At 40.3% G+C, this 12,485-nt stretch overlaps 1 protein-coding gene across 33 annotated transcripts in view; it reads right to left on the minus strand.

The window, feature by feature from the left end:
- The window catches only part of LOC127453397 (MAP kinase-activating death domain protein-like), a 105,278-nt gene that overhangs the window by 13,979 nt on the left and 78,814 nt on the right, over positions 1–12,485 (minus strand). For 14 of the 33 annotated variants that reach the window (XM_051719917.1, XM_051719811.1, XM_051719908.1 and 11 more), the window contains 9 exons: positions 12,121–12,204; positions 11,472–11,630; positions 10,473–10,590; positions 9,372–9,434; positions 8,595–8,715; positions 8,299–8,404; positions 622–732; positions 376–483; positions 118–282 (listed from right to left, as the gene is read on the minus strand). In XM_051719917.1, coding sequence (XP_051575877.1) covers positions 118–282; positions 376–483; positions 622–732; positions 8,299–8,404; positions 8,595–8,715; positions 9,372–9,434; positions 10,473–10,590; positions 11,472–11,630; positions 12,121–12,204 — 1,035 coding nt within the window. The remainder of the gene's footprint in view (positions 1–117; positions 283–375; positions 484–621; positions 733–8,298; positions 8,405–8,594; positions 8,716–9,371; positions 9,435–10,472; positions 10,591–11,471; positions 11,631–12,120; positions 12,205–12,485) is intronic. The other 19 variants (XM_051719803.1, XM_051719936.1, XM_051719821.1 and 16 more) reach the window with 3 other exon arrangements.

Below are 12,485 nucleotides of genomic sequence, written 5' to 3' on the forward strand. Positions count from 1 at the left end.
GAAAGTGAAACATGTACGCACTGACCATAATGAAACCAAACAAAAACTGTGTACAATTGGTGCTTGACGAGCATTTCTGTTTGTTACAGTGTCTTGATGCTGGTATGCTAATTTTACCTTCTTGGTGTAGAACTTGTTAAGCTGTGTCTCCTGGCCGTTCCTCCTCCACAGACACAATACTTTGGTCTTGGGGCAGTAGGTCATATTTATGAGCTTCTCATACCACCAACGCTCATATACTGTGCCAATGTTACTGCGCAAGACGATGCAGTCGTCACATACCTACGCACAAACAAAGATAGGATTGAACACAAAATATGTAAAAAATATTTTCATGCAGACTAGTTCAACAGAACACACAAACAAGACCTGTACCTCCATGAAAAATATGTCTCCAGTGGTATCAGTCCCAGCATGCACAACAAATGTCTGCTTCTTAATGTGCCGGCTGCCGCTTGGCCTGGTGGGAAGTTCCCGGCCACTCTGCACCAAAACACAGAATCTGTTAAATCACTCATTACTTGAACCTGCTATGTTTGGCCACAAGGTGCTCTCGGTTTATCCCAGACTCTTGTCTGTTCAATTTGTCTAGGAGCCGATTGGAACCTAACAGGTTCTTACCAAATGTGCGAGGCGGTCCAGGACTTCATTGACCTCCTGGCTGTGTGCAAGGCCGATGTGAGATTTCCCCATAAGACGCCGGACTTTCTTCCTGATGTCATTCTTATTGACCTAGAAAAATAATTACCAGCAAGCAAGTTACAGTTGTGCTCAAAAGTTTGCATACCCTGGCAGAAATTGTGAAATTTTGGCAGTGATTTTGAAAATATGACTGATCATGCAAAAAACTGTCTTTTCTTTAAGAATAGTAATCATATGAAGCCATTTATTATCACATCATTGTTTGGCTCCTTTTTAAATCATAATGATAACAGAAATCACCCAAATGGCCCTGATCAAAAGTTTACATACCCTTGAATGTTTGGCCTTGTTACAGACACACAAGGTGACACACACAGGTTTAAATGGCAATTAAATGTTAATTTCCCACACCTGTGGCTTTTTAAATTGCAATTAGTGTCTGTGTATAAATAGTCAATGAGTTTGTTAGCTCTCACGTGGATGCACTGAGCAGGCTAGATACTGAGCCATGGGGAGCAGAAAAGAACTGTCAAAAGACCTGAGTAACAAGGTAATGGAACTTTATAAAGATGGAAAAGTATATAAAAAGATATCCAAAGCCTTGAAAAAGCCAGTCAGTACTGTTCAATCACTTATTTTGTAATTAACATTTTTATTGATTCATATGTATATGAAAGTAGAAAAAACCCAACACATATTTAAAGAATCAACATTTTACATTTAAACCCTACTAATACAATCCCACCCTGACCCCTAACGAATACCCCTGTGGTCCCACATAACACACACACAATCCAAAAAACAAACAAAAAAATACAAATAAATAAAATAAATATATATATATATATATATATATATATATATATATATATATATATATATATATATATATACATACATACACACATATATACATATACATACATACATACACATCCACATACATAAAATAAAAAAAATAAAAAAAATAAAAAAAAATATATATATATATATATATATATATATATATATATATATATATATATATATATATATATTATATATACACATACATACACTAATAAATAAATAAAATAATAATAAACATACATGATTAAACTAAACTACACTCTCCACATCTCCTCCCCGAGAGTCCCCCAAAAAAACTAAATATTTGCCCCATTTTTTAGCAAATAAGACCCTAAACCCCAGCCCTCTACTTACCGCCTCTTCAAATGCAGCTACCCTCCCCATTTCCACACACCACTCCGAAAAAGAGGGTGCTCCACTTGACTTCCAACCCCTTAAAATTACTTGCCTGCCAATCATGAGGCTGGTCATAACCCAATTTTTTATGTGATTATCCCCTAAATGCATGACCGCATTGAGTGTTCAAAACATCACACAAATACCTCTGAACCCTCAACCAAAACTCCTGGATCCTAACACACCCCCAAAAGACATGGGTAGTGTCTCCAACTTCTGACTGGCATCGCCAGCAAGTGGGTGTGTCTTTAAGACCAAGCCTATATAATCTAGAGGGGGTCCAATAAAATCTATGTAAAATCTTAAATTGCATAAGGCAAACCCTTGCATCTCTAGATACAGACTTGACATTTTTAACAATCTTAGTCCACACTCCATCCTCCAATACCAAATTCAAATCTTTTTCCCATACTCTCTTGAGAGAAGTCAAGGCTCCATCCCCCAGACACTGAATTAGTAGGGAGTAATACACTGATGCTTCATGGCCTTTTCCAAAAGCAGCAATCACCTCTCCCAAAGCACCTGCCGCTTTAGGGGGGTGCGTGCCACTCCCAAAAACAGTGCAGAGTAGGTGGCGAAGCTGCAAATACTTATAAAACTGAGATCTGGGAATGCCAAAATGTTGAACCAAATTTTCAAAAGGTCTCAATACTCCATCCTCATACAGGTCACCAAGTGCATTAACCCCCCTCACAATCCAATCTGACCAACAAAAAGGGGACTTATTAATACATAGTTTAGGGTTCAGCCATATGCTCGAGGCTGCATTTAAATAAACATCCGAATTAAACACTCTGGACACTTTTGTCCATAACGAGTGCAAATGCAAAATAATGGGGTGCGACTTAACCTCTCCGGCTAGTTTGATCGAAAGGCTTTGTAGTGGCGAGATAGGGGCAAGAACTTCCTTTTCAATACAAAACCAGGGAGGAGCTCTCTCAGGTGGAAGCGACCAATGAGCCAAATGTCTAAGACCGAACGCATAATAATAAAACAAAATCTTGGGTAGGCCTAACCCACCTTTGTCAACTGGCCTATGTAACTTATTGAAATTTAACCTGGGGTGCTTACCATTCCAAATTAAGGACTTCGCTATGCTATCAAATTGCTTGAAATAAGAGAGGGGGACATCTACAGGGAGAGACTGAAGCAGGTAGTTGAATTTTGGAATACAATTCATTTTATTAACATTAACCTTCCCAATCATCGATAAATGTAATGAAGCCCACCTGCCCACATTGCTCGAAAACCTTTTTATTAAAGGGTCAAAATTAACTCTGACTAAATCAGACAAATTTGCTGGGAATAAAATCCCCAAATACTTAATGTTGTTTGGGCCACTGGAAGGTGCCCGGCTGGAAAGCCATTTCTGGGCAGTACGCTTTCAGCGCCAAAGCTTCGGATTTAGACCAATTAACTTTGTATCCTGAGAATTTGGAAAAGTAATTAATAATTCTGTGGAGGCAAGGCATAGATCTAGTGGGGTCAGAGACAAATAGTAAAATATCATCTGCGTAAAGCAGAAGCTTATGCGCCACACCTCCCGCAACCACCCCTGGAAAATTATCCTCCTTTCTTATCGTGGCTGCTAATGGTTCCAGGGCAAGACAGAACAATAATGGGGAAAGAGGGCAACCCTGCCGAGTGCCCCTATTCATAGTAAAATAATCTGAAATTAACCCATTTGTTTGTACCGCTGCTACAGGGTGTTTATAAAGTAACTTAATCCAACCAATAAATGTACTCCCAAACCCATACATTTCCAAAATCTTAAAAAGATAATCCCATTCTACCATATCAAATGCCTTTTCAGCGTCAAGTGAGATGGCAGCGACCGGAGATTGTTCATTCGCCACTGACCACATGATATTGATGAGACGCCTGATGTTATCAGAAGAGCTACGGCTCCGAATAAATCCCACCTGATCTATATGTATAAGAGATGTCATAACTTTACTTAATCGGTTAGCCAAAATTTTTGACAATATTTTTACATCTAGTTGGATCAGGGAGATTGGACAGTAACTTTTACACTCGCTTGGATCTTTGTCCTTTTTAAGAATCAGACTGACCTGGGCTTGTGTCATGGTTGGAGGAAGTTTTCCATTCTTTAATGATTCAGTATAAACTTCTAACAAAAGTGGAGCCAGTTCTGTAGCATAGGATCTAAAAAATTCTGCGGCAAAACCATTTGGCCCCGGAGTCTTGCTAGTAGGTAGGGACTTAATTACCTCGTCAAGCTCCTCCAAGGTTATCTCAGAATCAAGAGAGTGTTTTTGCTCAATCGTCAGTTTAGGAAGATCTAAAGGTTCCACAAAGTTTCTAATATCTTCATCAGTAGACGAAGGCGTGGAACTATAAAGATCAAAATAGAACTCTTTAAAGGCATTATTAATATCAATGGCTGAAGTAAAAATTTTACCACCAGCAGATTTCACTGAGGGAATGATAGAAAGAGACTCTCTCTTCTTTATATATCTAGCCAAAAGCTTCCCTGCTTTGTCACCCGACTCAAAGTATGACTGTCTTGCCCTGAATAACCAAAACTCCACTTTCCGCGACAAAATAGTATTATATCTATATTTCAATCGGGTCAATTCTCTGAGGCCATCAGCTGATATACGGTGCTTTAGCTCTGCCTTGGCACCTTTAATATTCTCTTCCAACTCCACAAGTTCTCGTGCTTTGGATTTTTTAATGAATGAGGCATACTGTATGATCCGACCCCTAAGAACCGCCTTAAGTGCCTCCCAAGCCACGCCCACAGAGGATACTGAGGACCAGTTGGTCTCCATATAAACATTGATTTCGGCCTTTAACTTTTGTTGGAAATCAGAATTTTGCAGAAGGGATACATTAAAGCGCCAACTATATGATTTATTTTTCTCTATATGTGGCATCACCTCTAAACTCACCAGGGTGTGATCTGAGACTAAAATGTTTCCAATTGAGCAATCAACAACAGATGAAATGAGGGATTTGGATATAAAAAAAAATCTATTCTAGAATAAATCTTATGGACTGATGAAAAAAATTTATAGTCCCTACCAGATGGGTTCAAAAGTCTCCAAATATCTGCAAGACCAAGATTTTTACACATCCTGTGAAGCGTCAAGGTTGCTCTAGGGGGTTTACACACTTTTGCTTCACTGTGATCATCAAAAGATTAAAGTCTCCTCCCAATATTATATCATGAGGGGTGCCAGCGGCTTGCAACGTCCCTTCAAGATCTATAAAAAAGCCCTGATCATCATCGTTAGGTGCATAAATATTAGCCAAAATCAGAATTTGCCCTTGAATTTAATTACTCCTCCTAATTTATCTTTAATCTGTTTGAGACATCTGAATTGTAGATGTTTATTTACCAATATAATGACTCCCTTGCTCTTACTTGAGCCAGCACTAAAGAAAACATGTCCACCCCATATCTTCCCAAATTTTTCAGCTTCCTGCGGGGAGAGATGTGTTTCTTGAAGAAACACTATATCATATTTCTTACGTTTAAGAAAAGTAATAACCTTCCTTCTTTTTATGGGGTGCCCCAACCCATTCACATTCCATGTCGAGAGAGATAGTACACTCATATTAACAACTGACATATTGATATAATAAAAGAAAAAAATTGTGTGTGAAAAACAAAATTATACAGACCACATTCCCCATTAGTGAAACAATCAACCCCCGAACATCCCCCCGAGCAAAACATATAGAAAAAAGAAAAACGTGCGCATTAACCCCACGCATGAAAGCGCCAACCGGCGTCAATCCCTCTAAACTCAAAAGGTCCATGAACGCCCACGAGTTCCCACGACAACTTTGCCATCAGATTGCTCAATTTTGCCTCACAAATTTGTGAAGCAAAATTACACAACAGAAAATACTTTGTGAAATAAACCCCAGTCAATGGGAAGAATGAACACAAAGAATGTGTAGATTCATTCACAGAACTGTTTTAAAGGTGTGATCTTCCACAAAACAAATTCCAGCTGATATAAAACCATTCAGATATGTTCAGTGAGCCAGCTGTTATGAGTTCAACGGATGACGTAATCATTCCAATGTCTCGTAAAAAAACTCAAAACAAACTACATCCAGCAGGAGGAGTAAGCACGAAGAACGAACAGATTAATCCACAGCTGTTCCAAAGGAGTGTTATTCAATAGAACAAGCTCCAGCCGCTAGGCGGAACCAACACAAAAAGAAACAAAACCGGCATCCCGGTTCCCCGGATGATCGAGTCAATTCACTCGGAGGCTGCATAAAAGTATATACCATGACTTACACAATCCATCAAATTTATAAAAGACATCCTTTGTGTGAGCATGTAGATATTTTGCGGTCATCCGTAGTGTCCACTCTCAATCTGTCCGGGAACTTCAATGCAAATGTAATCTTTCATCAATGCAAAAGTTTCTTTAAGGAAAAGTGTCATTCACAAAACAAGCTCCAGCCGCTTGGCGGAGCCAACGCAAAAAACCCCAAATGTCGCCCAGCTTCCTCAAGAGTAAGTACAGCGAGTCAGGCCACCTCACATGAGAAACATCCAATGGTTTACTCAGACATTGATTCTATAAAAGACATTGCCAGATTTGGACATGTAAATACTTTGCAACCGTTTTTCATTTCTATTCTCAGTTTTGCTGGAAATATCAAAGCGAACGAGATATTTTTCTGATGTAAGAGTTTCTTACATTCCTTGAACCGATCGCGTTTCTCTCTTGTCAAACTCGCAAAGTCCAGGAACAAGAAAATATTATGGTTCTTCAAAGAAAGCTTCCCTTTGCTCCTCGCCTGGCGCAACACAAGATCTTTATCGGATGATCTCAGAAATCTGGCCAGAATCGATCTGGGCCTTTCTCCCTCAGTAGATCTGTGAGCTGGGACTCTGTGAGCTCGCGCGATTTCCAGCTTGTGGCCCGTTATGTCGAGCAGACTTGGGAAAAACTCGTCTAGGAATTTCACCATATCTCTGCCCTCCTCATGCTCAGGAATTCCAACAATTCTGACATTATTCCTGCGGCTTCTATTCTCAAGATCTTCAAGCTTTACAAGGAGATGTTCCAAATCAACTTTATTAGGCGGATTAGCGGTTAATTCCCTCTCCGAAGATTCCAGAAAATCAATTCGTTTTTCAACATCAGTCACTCTTGTAGCTAACTCAGACTTTATTTCCATCGCCGTAATCGATCGACGTATTACAGCGAGATCCTCCAAGACAGCAAGAATCTTTGTCAACATCACCGACATGTTGGACAACTGACGCTGGATCTCCTCTCCCATCGCGCCATCCAAATCGAGTCCTCGGTCTGTAGGCCTGTCGGGGCTTTCATCCTGAACACGTAAGTGTCTTTTAATATCTCCAGAGCCCGAGGATTTCTCGACTTCTTTGCCATTTTTTGCAACAAAGGACAAATGTGTAACTGGGTGTATCAAAATTCACCAGATTATAACAAGAAAATAATCGAAAATTCAGCAAAGTGCACAGAGCTCGTCGCTCACATGTCTGCTCCTTGCATGGCGTCACGTGACTCCTGTTCAATCACTTATTAAGAAGTGGAAAATTCAGGGATCTCTTGATACCAAGCCAAGGTCAGGTAGACCAAGAAAGATTTCAGCCACAACTGCCAGAAGAATTGTTCGGGATACAAAGAAAAACCCACAGGTAACCTCAGGAGAAATACAGGCTGCTCCGGAAAAAGACGGTGTGGTTGTTTCAAGGAGCACAATACGACGATACTTGAACAAAAATGAGCTGCATGGTCGAGTTGCCAGAAAGAAGCCTTTACTGCGCCAATGCCACAAAAAAGCCCGGTTACAATATGCCCGACAACACCCTGACTAAATACGTCACATTTGAACTGTCCACTGTGGATATCTCCTTTTCATATACTGTACACCTACATATTCATGCAATTATCTAATCAGCCAATCATGTAGCAGCAGTGCAATGCATAAAATCAAGCAGATACGGGTCAGGATCATCAGTTAATGTTCACATTAACCATCAGAATGGGGAAAAAAATTTGATCTCAGTTATTTAGACCGTGGCATGATTGTTGGTGCCAGACAGGCTGGTTTGAGTATTTCTGTGACTGCTGATCTCCTGGGATTTTCACACACAACAGTCTCTAGAGTTTACTCAGAATGGTGCCTTTTTTCTGCGGACAGAAACGCCTGTTGATGAGAGAGGTCAACGGAGAATGGTCAGACTGTTTCGAGCTGACAGAAAGGCTACAGTAACTCAGATAACACCTATGTACAATTGTAGTGAGCAGAATAAAATCTCAGAATGCACAACACGTCGAACCTTGAGGCAGATGGGCTACAACATCAGAAGACCACGTTGGCCACTTTATTAGGACCATAGTGTTTCATATAAAGTGCTCATTGAGTGTATATGTGAGCATATACCTTCATCATAAGCATGTAGGCAATCATGTTGTGCAGGAGAGTGGCCAGTAATCGGTCTTCATCGTCCTCTAGTCTCTTGCGGTCATGATCTCCCAAAGACAGGTACCTGGGACACCACAGCACAGCAAACTTTATCACATAATTCACATTGGACTACTGTAGGTGTGAATAGATTTAGTAAGAAAAGTAGGTTTGCGTTTCACATCTTTTTTTTGCATCGGATTCAGTGTGAACACACCACACATCCACACACATGCACACACAGACACAATCACTTGCATAAATAACACACTTACCTGTCAATCATTTCTTGTGGTCCCTGATCCATCCCCATTCCTTCCCTTTCCAACATTACTGCATCCAGGAAGGCATCCTCCCAGAACTGCACCTGGTCCCACAGGGTAGAGCGCTCCTTGCCTAAAGGCACACACATTCACACTCAATACTTGATTGATTCATAACATCAGTATTTCAACACAACTCACCATGCCAGCAGACACTTTTTAAGGTAAACTTTTTACGTAAAGGCTCACTAAATGGCTTTACTAATACACCTCCCTACATGAACTAACACAAGCACCCACACCTATTCCACAGCATGCAGCAAAAAATAGAGCTTGCTACCAAACCTTATGAAATTAATTTTTTACACAGAGATAACACACGCCTCCATACACCTGCTTATTAATTTACCATTCACATTCCCTCAAGCAGGTTTTATATCACCCCTCAATTTCACACAAACATGCCTAATTAAAAGAAAAACTGGCTTACAATACCTGGTATATATTGTTTACGTATTTTGCATAATTTTATAATCAAACTTCAGGTAGTTGCACTGGACCATAAATTCATGCAAATGGTATCATGCACATACCAATACATAAAAAATATATCTGTTTCCATTTTCTGAAAGTTTGGGGGGGGGGGGGTGACAACACACGTGCCCCATACAATACTTGAAGCATAGTATGTATGTGTGAGAAGGCATGAAGTGTCTAATACACACTCCACAACCCCAAAACACACAAACACACACACCCCAAGGGTCAAAGGTCAGAGTTCAGCCATACTCAGAGAAAAGGTTTCCATGGCAGCATCCTCCAGTTGGTCCCAAACAGAGCTCTTATCTCGCCCTTTGCGGCATTAAAATGGGGGAAGGAGAAAAAGAAAGGAGAAGGAAAAGGATGTGTCCGCAGAGCAGAAGGCAAAGAAAGTGTTACAAGGTTAGAAGCAAAGCTGTACCAATCAAAAAATTCATCACTCAGATGCTGGTTAATACACAGACATATTTTAAGCTAACAGTGAATTAACAGAGCTCAAAGGAGTTCATCTAACAAAGCTCTAGTTGATAGCATGTAAGCACACTCTATACACCGATCAGCCACATCTGGCACCAATAATCATCCATGCAATTATCTAATCAGCCAATCGTGTGGCAGCAGTGCATAAAATCATGCAGATACGGGTTAGGAGCTTCAGTTAATGTTCACATCAACCATCAGAATAGGGAAAAAATTTGATCACATTGATTTGGAGCATGGCGCGATTGTTGGTTTGTGTATTTCTGTTTCTGCTGATCTTCTGGGATTTTCACACACAACAGTCTCTAGAATTTACTCCGAATGGTGCCAAAAACAAAAAACATCCAGTGAGCGGCAGTTCTGTGGACGGAAATGCCTTGTTGATGAGAGAGGTCATCAGAGAATGGCCAGACTGGTTTGAACTGACAAAGTCTACGGTAACTCAGATAACCGCTCTCTACAAATGCTATTCTGAGGTGCAGGTTGGCGCTGTTTTGGTGGCACAAGGGGGACCTACACAATATAAAGCAGATGGTTTTAATGTTGTGGCTGTTCGGTGTATAAACAAACTTTGCAATCATTAGAATAAAGTCAGAGAATGAAGAACTGTTCTGTTAGTGCAGGGGACATATTATTAAATTCTCACAATGGTTATAGAAAGCCAAGAGACAACTTAAAAACCTTTTTTTTTTTTTCAATGAACATGGATAAAGAAAAACATGATGCCATTTTCAGTTAATTACTAAAGTTACTAAAGCACTGAGAAAGGACATGAAAGAAGAAGAAAAAAAGGATGGAAAAGAAAAGAGGGAATGGAATGAATCATAGAAAGGAACGTTGACTGGATTAAGAAAGAGGATTAATTCTTACCCAGCAGCCCTTCACATAGGTAGATCCTCATGCTAACATCCTCAAGGGGCGAAGCTGGTACTCCCTTATTAACACCCACAGGTTCCCTCACTCCTGGCTTCAGCTTATGGGTCTTGCCCTACATGTGTGACAATGAAAAATTAAACATTCAAGATCTAATGGTGTGTCCCATACCGCATACTTCTGCACTATTCAACATCATTTAAGTGCAAGCAGTGCGAGAAGTATGTTAAAACTGAAAATTCAACAAAAAGAAGTGTACTTTGAGTATTTGAATGATGCTACACTTCTTTAACCGTCAAAATTAAGTGTGGAATGTTGGACATTTCATGCACTCAGCGCTTGTGGCTTGCCTTATGTTGGGGAAGGGGCAGAGTTACCTGGCTGCGTTGCTGTTCTGACAAAACAATTGTAAATAATGGAGAATGTAGCAACTAGCGAAACTTTAGTGAAGACAGCAACTTACAAATGTAGGTTGAATGCTTTACCATCACCCAATGCTGTTTGAATATGTATGTTATTGTAACAGGGTTAATGTGGGAAAGAAGTAGGTAGAAACCGGCTGAACAGTCAAATTCTTTTTTAATGAAAACATCTCTCTCCTAGGCTGATTAGCCCGACTGGGGGCCGGCCGTGCAGACTCAGGGCCCGGCCCCACCCTCCTCCTTGTCACACTCCTCCCTCCTTTGCCTCAGGTCAGGGAACCCCTGGCATGACATACATCTCCCAGTAATACATTTCAGTTAACTTTTTTCCTACATTTTCTGTCCAGAATCAGCAGCATTGTCAAATTAGCCAAATGATGGGCACTTCAGTGTCAGCCTAATGATGGCTCACTGACTGCCCCTTGTGAGGTTCAAACCAACAACATTTTGGCTATAAGCCTAGGTCTTTAATCAATAGGCTTCACCACACCTTTGACCATAATGGGAAAGTAAAACAATGCTGATATCCAGTGCTGCGGAAGATTATTGAAACAGATGAAGGAGAGGTACTCACAAACACAGAGCTGGTTGCAGGGTTGGTCTCTATCTCGCTGTCAGACAGTGTGCTGCGGGACAGGTTTAGATGGGGAGCGTGTCTTCCTGTCAGGCCATCTCCAGCAGTGCTGCTCAGGTCACTGTCTGCACCCAGGGTCTCACCTGAGCTGTTACTCACCTACAGACCCAAGGTCAGAGGTCAGCAATGGTATAGAAAACAAGAGGCAAACTACCAAACTGAAGCAGTTTGATGAAGTCACTTAAGTTTAAACAGAAACAAACTTGAATTGTGCTAAAAGAGGATCTAAAGGTATTGCCAGTTTAAAACATGGTCAGGAGAATAAGACTGTGACAGTACAGACTTCAGCTGTTCCAAAACATAGTCAGTTGCCTCCTTTGGCAACATCATACATTAAGGCTTCTTAGGCACCTTTCTGGCACAAAAACTGCTCCTAAATGTAAAAGATACCTTTTTTTGGGCCAAATCCTCAGGTAGTATTGCTTGGAGAGAAATGTTAATTATAAATATACTTATGCCTATATAAATCGTTTTTAATAAAGAGTTGTTTCTGGGAACTATATATAAGATATGAATACACAGGAGTGTATATGGGTGTAGGTTTAATTATGGAAAGCATGGCAGTCTCTCTCTATTGGCCTTGCCCTACCACTGTGCTGGCCTCTGAATCCTGGCTTGTGCTTCTTGTCAAAGCAGGAGGCTCTGAGCTCACCAGGGAATCTGTATCACTCTTCTGCAGACAGAACAACAGGATGAGTAGTATACTATATACTTACTATACGTACAGTGGCCCCAAAAATGATTTTTACACTTCAGACACACTTAAAATGTATGATATCAAAATATCATAGCAAGTGGCATTGACTTTAAAGAAAGAAGGTACAAACAAACTTTTAAAAGCAAAACATTTCACAAGAAGTTTGTTAGGTTTCACAGTGTGAACTAACAGATATATTATAAAAATATTAAAAAAAGACAAAAAGTATTTGGACACTTTCTAGTTGTCAAGTGTTA

The sequence above is a fragment of the Myxocyprinus asiaticus genome, chromosome 2 (genome assembly GCF_019703515.2).
Source record: "Myxocyprinus asiaticus isolate MX2 ecotype Aquarium Trade chromosome 2, UBuf_Myxa_2, whole genome shotgun sequence".
In the NCBI taxonomy this organism is placed as follows: Eukaryota; Metazoa; Chordata; class Actinopteri; order Cypriniformes; family Catostomidae; genus Myxocyprinus; species Myxocyprinus asiaticus.